Consider the following 13236-nt stretch of genomic DNA (forward strand, 5'->3'; position numbering starts at 1 on the left):
AGTGATCCTTTTTATGTATCTCATACCAAGCTCTTCATGTTGTAATAGAAAGGATTTACAATTACTGTATACATTTGACCAGTTAATTTTTAGATTGTTCAAATCAAATAAAATCCTCCTACTATTATATAATCACATCACGATCACCCAAATTAGGTGGAGAAAATTGAACCATGTCAGCAAAATTATGTTACCAAATAAAACATACTATGAATAAGACTGTGATTATTATGAAAATAAAATATTTATCTACTAAAATAATGAAGAGATTTTTAGATTAAAGATTGTAACGGAAACATATTTTTCCTATACTAATACTTTTATTAAGCAATATTTCTAATATTTACTCCTCAAAAAGTTAATTTGTCTTAGCATTTTTGTCATATACTTTTTTATCCTTTTCTTTTGGACTTTTTTTGGTTGAATCTATTACTTGAAGCATCTTTTTTTTATTAAATGACTTTATTGAATTGGATAATGATGGCATAGGTGTAAATATGGTCCAAGGAAGAAGTCTAACGTTTCTAGTCTGGATAAGCTCTTTCTCCTCATCCTGCCAGATCCAACTTTGAATTATATTATTTAATTCGAATCATAAAACAGATCGAATTAATTTCTTTTAGAATTACAAAAATAATTTTTATATAATTTAACCCGTTTACTTTAATCATACAAAATCTTAACTTCTAAAAAATTAGGAAATGACAAACTCACCCCTGCAGCTGGAGCCGAGTGCTATCCTCTGAGATATCTCTACTTTTGCGTGACCGACGTGTCCGGTGCCTATTCGGGGGTGATGTAGGGGGTCAGTATTATGTGTGCTTTGAGATTCGTGCATAACGTATTTAAACGGTTGGGATTTTCCATAAAGTCACGAAAAGTTTGAGATATCTCAGAGGATACGAATTCGCTGGAGCCTGTCATTTCCCCTCCATTTTTACCCAACCTATTATTATTATTTTTCTATATAAATATATCTGGCCATTTCTTTTCTCCATATTTACCCCATCTCATTTAATTATTATTTTATAAATTATAATCTTTTTTTGGCAAATATTATTTATTACTATATACGCCGCGGTTTGCAAATCCAAATTAAATATTATCGTCCGACACGTTTCCTTGTTCCCACCTCATAATACCATCCCTCCTCACATATATAAATCTCTTCCTCTCCCCATTAGTTAATTGGAAACCCAAAGCCAAAACAGGGAAACCTTTCCTCCCGTGATTGAAATATATTCATAATCAAATACCCCTCATATTCTTAGAGAACATAAACCAAATACCCCTCATATTCTTAGAGAACATAAACATGGTGACTCAAGATGTAGCCCCTTGGTCGGTCGGCTTATCCGAAGGCACAAAGAAGTACATCCAAAATCCACCCCCAGCACTGCATACGCAAGACAACTCGGCCGTGGAAGCATACGAGAAGTATCTCCGGCTTCCCGAGCTATCGAAACTATGGAAATTTAAGGATTTCCCTCTGTGGAATAACGAATCCATCATCAAACCGGCGTTGCAAGGCCTTGAGATCACATTCCGCCACATATCGGTCGCTCTCTCCGATCCCCGTCCATATGCCAATCATCGTGAGTGGAGACGGAGATTGGAGTCGCTTGCGTCAAACCAAATCGAGATCATTGCCGCTATTTGCGAGGAAGAAATGTCGGGTGGCGGGGCTCCTATCGCAGAGCTAATCACTTCTGAAGGTATGTTGTCTCGTCAGCCGAGTTCAGAGGTTTGGAAACTTCCCGGTACAAGTGCCGTGGTGAGCCGCACGAGCGAGGCTAGTCTCCTTCCAAGGTTAGCGGCGTGGGACAAATCCGAGGATGTGGCAACCAAAATTCTTTACCAAATAGAGAGTCAGATGGTGCGCTGCCCCTTCACTTTGGGTCTTGGTGAACCCAACCTTGCCGGAAAGCCGGTGCTTGAATATGATCTTGTTGTCCGGCCACTCGAGCTGCACGCTCTCAAGAAAAGTCCTTTGGAGTCCAAAACCCGTAGAAACCGTGAGAATGAAACCGTCTTCTCCGTCCATCAGATACTCGAATCATGGCTTTACACGGCACAACAGCTGCTTACCCGTGCCAGGGAAAGGATCGACGGGAAGCAGTGGGAGAAGGCTGCAAGTGATTGTTGGTTGATGGAGAGGATATGGAAACTTCTGGGTGAGGTGGAGGACCTCCATCTATTGATGGACCCGGATGATTTTCTCCGCCTGAAGAGCCAGCTCGCAATCAACGCCTCGTCTGGCTCGGATGTGTTCTGCTTCCGGTCAACTGCACTACTTGAGATAACGGCCATGTCAAGGGACCTGAGGCACAAGGTGCCTTGGATTCTTAGTGTGGAAGTAGACCCGAACGGTGGGCCACGGGTGCAAGATGCCGCCATGGAATTGTTCCACAACCGAAGGAGAGGTGAAGGCAGCGGTGCAGGGAAGATTGATTTGTTACAGGCAATTCAGGCGGTAGAGACAGCGGTGAAGAAGTTCTATTTTGGGTACCGGCAACTGATAATGGCGGTTATGGGAAGCTTGGAGGCCGGCAGTAACAGGGCGTTGTTTGTGCCATCGGATTCATTGGATTTGCTTGCTCAGATGTTCCTCGAGCCGCCGTATTACCCGAGCTTGGATGCAGCAAAGGCCTTCTTGGGAGATCATTGGCATAACCAACATAATAATAAGTGATCAGTACAAGTTTTTCCATCAAGGGAGAACTTGTTTAGTGATGTTTCATTTTGTGTTGATTTGTAGGTTCTGTAGAGTACGGAGAATTAAAGAATCTGATGATTTATTTTTGTTAATTGTTTAGGGGTGTCAATTGCCCTTGTAATTTTGAAGTATTCAATTTTTTAAAGTATTTAAGTCATGTATTAATTTGTTTGGGGGTACCTGAACCTGTATATACCCTCATTGTATATATGCATATTTAATCAAGAAAATGGATGCTATTATAGCCAACGAAACAATATTAAATTGTATATATGCATATTTAAACAAGAAAATGGATGCTATTAAACAATATTAAATGCACTTACGTGATAATGCCTTGCTGGCACATTAGCTTGCTTTTCTGGCATCCAGCTCAGAATTTTTCTTTAGAAACTATAAATAAAAAAAAAAATAGATTTTACCAAACTATCTTGATTGCTTTGTTTTTTAGAAAAACCATAAGAATTGAGATGTTAGTTCCTTTTTTTTTTTTGGACCAAATTGCCAATTCGGTCTCTGCTGTTTTCACAAATTTCGAGGAAAAAACACGTTAAAAAATAGTGAAAATATCTAGGACCGAATTGCTATTTTGATTCCGAAAAAAAAAATTTCGGACCGAAATAACATTTCAGTTCTTATGTTTTTAAAAATATATATATATATATATATAATTATCTTGGTTTTATAAAAATCTTTTTTTTAATTGGTTTATAAAAAAAAAATTCCAGCTCATTCTTGTCAAGTTAAAGAAGAAATACCACATTTCCCAAAGTGCCCTTTTTTGCAGAGGTGGAACCAATGAACCATGTAGGCTTCACATTTTATTTTTATTTGATAATGGACTTGTAATATTTGTTTGATTAATTAATTCGAAACGCGGTGTTCTTCGTATTGATGTCACCGTATCCTCAAAGATTCTTCATATTGGGCCGAATTTGAGGTTGTGTGGATTTGTTAGTTGCTCCTCCCTCTGGACCCTCTGTTCTCTCTTTCGTGTAATCAACCAAGTAAATTCGTTGCCGAGATAAACAAACTATTAATTAAGTTGAATATTATTTTGTAAGAAAGACACCCCCAAATGGGAGGCTTATCTATAAGAGAAATGTTCTTGGTCCACTGACCTTTGTCCATTAACTGTCTACAGCCTTATCCAATTTCGGATTCAACTGTCGTTTAACTTCCGATGGTCCCACCTTCTAACAGGTCTTGTCGCCTTCTATTTAAATAACACGGAACTTTCCTTTTTTGAATTTCATTTCTGAATCTTCCATTTCCGATCATACATGGTCCGCGATTTCCTTCCTTTTTCGTCTCGAGGGAAGATTCAAGCGTGATTTTCCTTCCTCTTTTGTTTCAAGTGAAGATTCAAGAGTTCCTAGTCGCGAGTTCCTAGTCACCATTTCATCGGTACTGGCTATCATTCAAACGAAATCGTATTTTTTTTTTTTTTGTATTTTTCTTCTCTCATTCAATTTTCCTTTGCAATGAAGATTTTTTTTTTGAGATTACTGACTCGATCTTGTTTTTTAAACATGATCGCGACGGAACCTTCAGGAGTGGATCTCGATCGGATAGAAGATAGCGAAATTCAAATCTAGTAAATTTTTCTGTTGAATTTATTGCTTTCATTGTATACAGTAACGGATCTAGCATTTCAATAGAATTTTTTTTTGAATTCCATTGAATTATTGTAATTTCGTTTGATTTTGTATTTTTTGTTTTTTAAAGTACATATATATATATGAATTACAAGATATATGTCACATTTTACAGGATATCGTACATTGAAATGTTATGTTGTAATTGTTATTTTTTTATTTACTTTCTCTCATTCATTTTTCCGTTGCAATGACAAATTTATTTGATCTATTAATTTTACAGTATTTTTCCCGTTAATTTTACAGTATACATCTTGTGGAAATCTGAAGAAAAAAGATGATAGAGAAGCGATATGGAGTATTGATCTGTTAATTTTACAATATTTTTCCTATTAATTTTACAGTATTCATCTTGTGGAAATCTGGAGGAAAGATATGATAGAGAGGTGATATGGAATATTGATCTGTTAATTTTACAGTATTTTCCTGTTAATTTTACAGTATTCATCTTATGGAAATATGGAGAAAAGAAATGATAGAGAGGCGATATGGAGTATTGATCTGTTAATTTTATTGTATTTCCCCTGTTAATTTTACAGTATTCATCTTGTAATTTTACAGTATTCATCTTGTGAACAGTTACTAATGTTTAACAATGTGGTTGTGAATATTTGATGTATTGATGATTTATAGTTTGCATCTGTTAGTTTTACTGTTTACATCTTTTAAATTTATTGTATTGATTTTTGCAGTGTGTTTATCTCAGTTTTATAGTGTTTTAGATTTCAGATTTATAGTTTTATAGTTTGCATCTATTAGTTTTATAGTTTACATTTGAAAATTTTACAGTATTGAAGTTCTATAGTTTGCATCTTTGTGTTTTACAGTATGTGTAGTTTTAATTTATAGGATATAGATGCATATATAAATATTAATAATTGAAGAAGAAAAAATAATTTTAAGTTGGAAAAAAAAATTGATTCAAAAAAATTAATTTTGTATAATTTTCGGGACTATTTTGAAAAAACAGCAAGTTTGAGAAGTGGTTCAATTTTAAAATGTTCTAGATGGTTTTAAAACCATAATTAACTAGTTAGAGAACTATATCAAGTGGTCCCGCATCAAGTACAGTTAGTTTGGCAAGTTGTACAAATTGCAAGTACACAAAGTGGTTCCGCTGAATATTAGAAATTTAAAGTGCGTTTTTTATAAGATTTGTTAATAAAATTACAGCATTGAATTAGTAATTTTACAAGATTGACGCAAGTCAAATGACAGTTTTTCTGTGGACAAACTGTGGACAATAAGCTGTGCACAATTAGACGCTTCCTATCTATAAGGTCTGTTTGCTTACTTGTCATAGTTGGATAATTATAATATTATGGACACCCTCAAATGGGAGGCTTATCTGTAAGACACCCTCAAATTATGACCTTGGACTAGGGGTGGCAACCAGCTGGGTACAACTTGAACTCGTTACGAGCTAGCTTGTTCGAGTCACAAGCGAGGTGACTTTAGAGGTTCGAGTTTAAATTTTAGCTTGAAATTGTCACGAGCTGACGAGCTGGTTTGCTAAATTTAACAAGATCTTGTTTTAAGAAGAAAATAAATTATACAAACTTTTTGAACTGTTTGGATCGAACTGAACAGTATAAAATGTACACAAATTCATACAAATTCACAAATTGATGCCTAATCGAGCTAGCTCGCAAGCTACCGAGAAAGATAGACTCCAGCTTAAACTCATTAATTCGGAACCGAGTTAGTGGGGAGCTGGCTCATTAACAGCTTGGTCCAATAACAAGTGAACTGTTAGTGAACAAGTCAAATGCAAATCACGATCGAGCCACGAGCTATGAGCTTTTTTGCCACCCCTACGTTGGACAATGAATATAGTAGTCATAGGAGCTCCAAACGGTATAGGCACTAGCGATAAATGACCTCTAAGCAAATTGTTATTTTTAGAATTAGTAATTGTGAATAAAGTCATCTTGTTATGAATATATATTAAATGTGTGAATGTCATTCATTTTGTAATTCTCATATTAACCCTCAATTTATTTCTCCACTACTCCATGCATATTGATGCCCACTACTATTGGAATTCATTTCTCCATTTATTATTTGTATGACTTTCATTTACAATTTGTAGCCTATAAATAGAAACTTTTTAATCTTGTATTGTACACAGATATGAGAAATGTATGAATAAAGAGAATGTCATCTTTTTCCTCTCTATGTTGTTTATTCTTGTTTATCTTTATTTTATAACACATCTAACATAAAATCTGAATTTAAAACAGTATCAGTTTCAAAAACAGATTTCCTGACCTTCACGCTTCAAAAATTTTAAGTGCTTGAATAAATTCGAATGCTTAACAATTACTCAAACCAGGGTATCTCAAGCATCGTTTCAGATGCGGATGTCACTAATAGTCATGTAAAGTTAGAATTCAATTTATGCAAAAACAGATCAAACATATCATGCATTCTTCATATGATGCATATATAGATACCCATGTTTGCCAATTTCATGCAATAATAAAATTTCTAACATGTACAAAAATTAATAGGAATAGATAAAGCAAAAACACAGACACCCATGCCTGAATAACTGAGCTCACGACGCCCCTCAAACCATGTTGAGCATATCGCAAGCATATCCGATTCGGAAACTGAATTCAAACTTATTAGCAAATACCCTACATTTTATTTCTAGTTTTCTGGATTTGTTTTCATCAAAGCCTGATATCAAATTCAGTTACAAAGACTGTTCTTCCCTTTTTACTTTGTTTGCCAAGTTCAACAGACTTAATTTATTCCATACTGGACTAAATTGGCAATGCAATTATTTTCTTTCATTATGCAGAAATTTATTTTTTTGCAAATATTATTGTTTTCTTATTTTATTTATTAGCTCAGACTTTAATTAAATTTGTTGATTTCTGATTTTGAGAAATTCAAACTGGCCCATACATCTCGACCACTATGAAAGACCAAGCCCAAGACCAAGAAAATTAAATTTATCAATTTTTCGGCCCATGAAACTTCTTTCTTTGGATTCGGCTCAGAACAGCCCAAGAGTTGCAATTTTTCATCCTGACTCCTCTGCAAGACTAATTAATTGTGTTCCTACAATTAGAGATGCAATGAATAACAATTAAACTTTGACCCAAAAAACCTCAAAACCTGATCATATGATCAAACTATTAAAAATCTTATCATATGAAATTCATACACAAAGTTAATTTAAACTCCTTTGAATTTGTAAGTTATTTGTAATTACCTGGAAAAGTATGTCCATGGTTCTATATTAATTTTACCAACCCACCCAACCAATTTAATTATATATGCAACATATATAAAATGTTTCCAATCCAAGCTATCCTTGGTTTTGTTAAATTCAGACCACACTCCATATTTGTTTGTCTTTGTCACTACTTGTAGATCACATCCCCTTCTTTCTCTTTCGCTTGGCTCTATTTCTTTGAGCGGAGAAGAGAATAAGAGAGAGGAGGGAACCGAGTGGAGCCGATCGGAGCTAAGAGCGCGGTATCGTCGTAGTTCAGAGCGTAGAGTCCTCATCTTGATTGAAGCGTGACGGTGAGTAGATCCGGTTGTCCACTAGTGTAAAAACTGGAATTAGGATCGGCCTATTTGGATTGATTATATGAGCCAACCGATCCTAAAAGGTATTTGAATCGGTTTTCTTAAAAAAACCGATCTTAAAAACTATTCAGATCAGATTTTATTGTCAACCGATCCTGATTTATGAACTATCAGGATCGGTTTTTTGTTAGAACTGATCCTGATACTATCAAGATCAGTTATTCTAAATAACCGATCTTAATAATTCAACTATCAGGGTCGGTTGTTTATAAAACCCGATCCTGATAGTATCAGGATCGGTTCTAACAAAAAACCGATCCTGATAATTGAAATATCTCAAATAAATCTTATTAATTGAAATATATCAGAAAATAGCATCTGGATCGGGTCTATACATAATAACCGATCCAGATAACTTAAATACATCTAACAAATTAAAATATATCAGAAAATAACATCTGGATCGGTTCTGTACATAATAACCAATCCTGATAGTATCTGGATCAGTTTTATTGCTAAAAACCGATCCTGATACTTTTTTTTTTTTTTTTTTTTTGCAGAACCAACTTTGTGTGGTGCGCTGTATGTAGTCTAAAATGCTCTGTTCGGATTGAAAGCAAATTGCCACAGTGACAGCTTCAAAATTGAGATAGCAAATTTTATTTTATAATTAGTTTTTTTTCAATATTTTAAAATATTTATGTTTGTAATTTTAATATTGAGAAGTATATGTAATTAGGCATTTGTGTTATATGTAATTAGTGTGGTGATTAATAAAATATATATATGGCTATTGTATATGGCATATGGTTCAATTATAAATTTTTTTTGATGAAAATTAATGTAATTTATATTATTAAAATTTATGTGATAAATAATTAATTATTTGACATTGATATTTCATTTTGAAATCATTTTGACTATTGAATTTTTTTATACAATCATGCATGATGCATCAATGACTTGTGCCATATAATAATATACATAGGACTTGAACCCTTGTTGTGTGGGGTTGTGAAGGAACGAATACGAATATTAGCATTTGGTCGATCGAAACCGTTAAAATGCAAGAATGTCATATTAATTTCACCATTATAAAATTTGATACAATTCGGGATTCGTGTACTAGTTCATCAAAGCAAAACAATATAGCAACATCGCATGGCCGTAAATAATTTACGTTGGATCAAAACTTAGAGTTGTCGGGCCTTCGGCACTTTTACGTTATTAATGTTCCATGTTATATCTTGATCATTTTAAAAATTATTACATGTCATTTAATTACAGACCAACCGTTGGATGATCATGCAGAAATGAACGGTCTGCATTCCATTTAACAATTTGATGCCATTAATAATAATAAAATTGTACAAAATTGATCATAGTAGAGTTGATTTGGCCATACAAACACAAATAAATAATTTTTATATTTTTCACATTTTTTTTAATATTTATCTGTGTACATGCATTACCAAACAGAAAAGAAAATAAATGGTAGCCGTCTGATGGTTGATAGACCATCAATATGAGTGGGGTTTACCTCAGTGATCTATCTTATATATAGTATCAGGATCAGTTTTTTTTATAAAAAACCGATCTTGATACTATTTTTTTTTTTCAAAGTTGGTTCTGCAAAAAGCAAAAAAAAATAAAAAATAAAAATAAAAATAAAAAATATATATATATATATATATATATATCAGGATCAGTTTTTAGCAATAAAACCGATCCAGATACTATCAGGATCGGTTTTTTGCAATAAAACCGATCCTGATACTATTTTTTTCAAAGTTGGTTCTGCCAAAAAAAATTAGTAGCAGGATCGGTTTTTTATAAAAAATCGATCCTGATACTATTAGGATCGGTTTTTTATAAACAACCGATCCTAATACTATTTACTCCCTATATAACCTGCTTAGGGTTCTTCTTATTTTTATTTCGCGCCTCTCATTTTCAACTTAGCGTCTCTCTCTCTGTCTCCGTATCTCCCTCTCAAATCGTCAGTACTCTTTGTCTCTCTCTCTCTGTGTCTCCGTCTCTCCCTCTCCTCCGTGTCTCTCTCTCTCTTTCTCTCCGTCTCTTCCTCATTTTCATCTCTCTCTCTTTCTCTCCCTCTCCCTCTCAATTTTTAATTTTTTTTATTGTTTCAAAAATTAATTAATGGTGTTTGTATATTATTTTACAGTTTTGAGGACATCTCGCTCAAGTTACTTAATCATCCGGCCGATCAACTATCATGGTATTAGCTTTATCTAATTTTCTCATTATTATACTTTTAAAAACACATTTTTTTTGTATTTTTTACTGTAAAATATTTTTCCATCTAATTGTTACCTTTGTTTTTGTTTGTCGGGTCTTTTCTAATCTCAAGTGATGTGATTGCAAAAGAGGTAATTATTATTTTTTTTATTGTTGTGCTTTATATTAATTGCATAAATGTGTGTTAATTGAAGAAATAGCTCAATTAGTCACTTGTATGTTTGTTAATTAAATTTTTTTGGATTTAAATTTCTTGTTATAATATGTAATGCTTCACAAAACTTTGTATGAACATGAATTTTTTGTAATAATTTAAGATGTGTATGATATTTAATTTAGGATGTGTATATGATATTTGATTATTGCTTCTTATTGTGCAAAAAAAAAAATCTAGGATGCTGGCCAGCAAAATATATATGGAAGCTGGTCAAATAAATAAAAATATTTTTTTTTAGCTTCAATAAAACATCAGGATCGGTTATTTTAAACAACCGATCCAGATTACCACTATTAGGATCGGTTGTTTAAAATAACCGATCCTAATTGTAAAAAAAAAAAAAAACACTTTTAGGATCGGTTATTATTTAATAACCGATCCTAAATTTTTTTTTTCAGATTATAATTCCAATAAAAAAAAAAAACTTTTAGGATCGGTTATTAAATAAGAACCGATCCTAAAAGTTTTTTTTTTTTTAAGAATGAGGATATGAGAAAAACCGATCCAGAATATAACTATTAGGATTGGTTCGTTAAGAAAAACCGATCCAGAATATAACTATTAGGATCGGTTCGTTAAGAAAAACCGATCCAGATAACTGCTATTAAGATCGGTTATAATAAACAACCGATCCTAATAGTTACTATTTGGATCGGTTCTTTAAAAAATAAAAAACCGATCCTCATAGTATCAGTATCACCTTCATCAGGATCGGTTGTATTCCGATACTGATATGCGTATATAACCGATCCTAATTCCATATTTTCCACTAGTGGTCGGAGTGCGGCGTTGGTCGGAAGAGCGGATCCGGTCGTGAAGCGAGATGAAGATTAAGGTATTAGAGTGATTATGAGTTTATATAAGTAGAATTAAAAGAGTAGATCTAGTTAAAAAGTAGATCTAAGAATTTAGAGGGTGATTAAGGGCGATTAGAGCAATTTTGAGTAATTTAGAAGATTTCGTGAGAATAAAGGAGTAGATTTAGTAATTAGAGTAGCTTGACTCATTTTTTTTTTTTTTTGAAAAAAAGGCAGGAAATGCCCATGCAATAATAAAAGAGTTTTGAGTACAACTAGAATTATAAGATAAGAAAGAAAGTAAACTATCCAAAAAACACGTATAGGTCCAAATAACAAGACCAGCACTAGCACTAACAGTTGTGCCAGAATCAAGTTTGGCATGTAAACACTCCATGCTTATTACAACCAAGCAACCAAATAGCTACAAAGCAAACAAAGATGAAGACAATATGTTTTTCATGACACAGTGCAATAACAGAGATTTAGATGGCAAGCAACAGTGGTACCATCCAAGGGTTGTCAACACTGTGAGACTCAGTAACACTGGTTGGAAAGGGTGACATGCTTTGCAAAGGCACCATGTCCATATCGTCAGGAATTCAGGGAGTAAACTGCACATGCCTCCTTTTAGCCCCTGCCCAATAATCCAACAAAGAGCAAATTAGTAATAAAATTTGTCTAATAGATGGTACTCTTTTGTTATCAAAACACACAAAATTTCTCACTCTCCATATAGCCCAACAAATGGCACTTACAACCATAATCACGGCTGTTCGCTGTGGCATAGGTAAAGACAAGGCTAATAATTGAATATCTTCCAAAGAGGTCCAGCTATGATAATAGTTTTGAAATTGACCCATCCAAAACCAAATTTTAGATAAGTATGGACATGTAAGGAAAAGATGCAAAGATGATTCTTCTTCTCGATGACAGAAATGACATAGGGTATCACCGGGCCAATTTGTTTTCCTTAAAACGGTTTTAGTAAGAATTTTATTCCGAAACAGTAAAAACATAAACACTTGCACTTTAAGGGGCATGATGTTAGCCCACCACATTAGTGCATATGGATCATGTACCCCGCGAAAAGAAAGAAAATTATAGAGAGAAGCAGTAGTAAATTGATACTTGGAATCCCATTTCCATAATAACGAATCTGGAGCTAATGTAAGAATGGATGATGGCAAGAATTTAGCTTGACTCATTGTAAATACGTTTTTTATTAATCAAATTATTAGGTAGGCATTTAAAGTCGCTAACCTTCAAAAAAATTCCACGTTCATCTCCAATTAGTCTTCAATTCTTTATTTAAGGAATCATTCTATGAAACAAAGAATTAATGATCGATGCATACACTCCAGTGAAATAAACAAGAAAACATGAATTTAGAATTTTCTTTTAGGCTCAATTGCAGCACTTCCTATTTAAAAAGTAAAAACTTCAAAATGTTTGTACATTTAAACAAGGAAAACTGGAAATTATGTGTCAATCACAACTAGAGAATTGAAATTATTATACTAATACAAGGGAAAAATAAAACATGAGATGTTGAGTGTTAAGGGTTAATTTTCGCACAAGCCTAAAGAATATTCCATAGCAGACATGATGAATTTTGAAAAATGCTTGACATCTTAAAAACAATAATTAAACAATAATTTTACATCTTGAAAAACCCAAATATCGCTCACGGCACAGTTTCTACTCTTCACATCTAATCATTGGTACACGAAAAAATGTAATGATGCAAACTCAACCAAATAGAACAAAGAGAGTTCAGTCTCTTACCCGTAATTGCTTCAATTAGCTCCATGAGGAGAGTTGATCGGTACAAAATCGCACAACGTCACCTAAAATCACGAGCATAGAGAGGAGTGGCCAGAGAGAGAGGAGAGGAGAGGGGACTTCGAGATTATTGGAATTATGCTAGTGTTCATTATATATTCGTAATTTGTTCGTTCGAATTTAAAAAAAAATATATGAAATTATATAATCAACATGCATAAGATAACGTGCATTTTTATCAGTAACATACTGTGA

At 33.5% G+C, this 13236-nt stretch overlaps 1 protein-coding gene across 1 annotated transcript; it reads left to right on the forward strand.

The window, feature by feature from the left end:
* Nucleotides 1-1128: 1128 nt before the first annotated feature.
* LOC144572707 (nematode resistance protein-like HSPRO1) lies at nt 1129-2890 on the forward strand. Its single transcript, XM_078322376.1, has one exon. The coding sequence runs from the start codon at nt 1316-1318 to the stop codon at nt 2690-2692; it is 1377 nt and encodes a 458-aa protein (XP_078178502.1). The 5' UTR covers nt 1129-1315; the 3' UTR covers nt 2693-2890.
* Nucleotides 2891-13236: the final 10346 nt, after the last annotated feature.

The sequence above is a fragment of the Carex rostrata genome, chromosome 2 (genome assembly GCF_964058835.1).
Source record: "Carex rostrata chromosome 2, lpCarRost1.2, whole genome shotgun sequence".
Lineage (NCBI taxonomy): Eukaryota > Viridiplantae > Streptophyta > Magnoliopsida > Poales > Cyperaceae > Carex > Carex rostrata.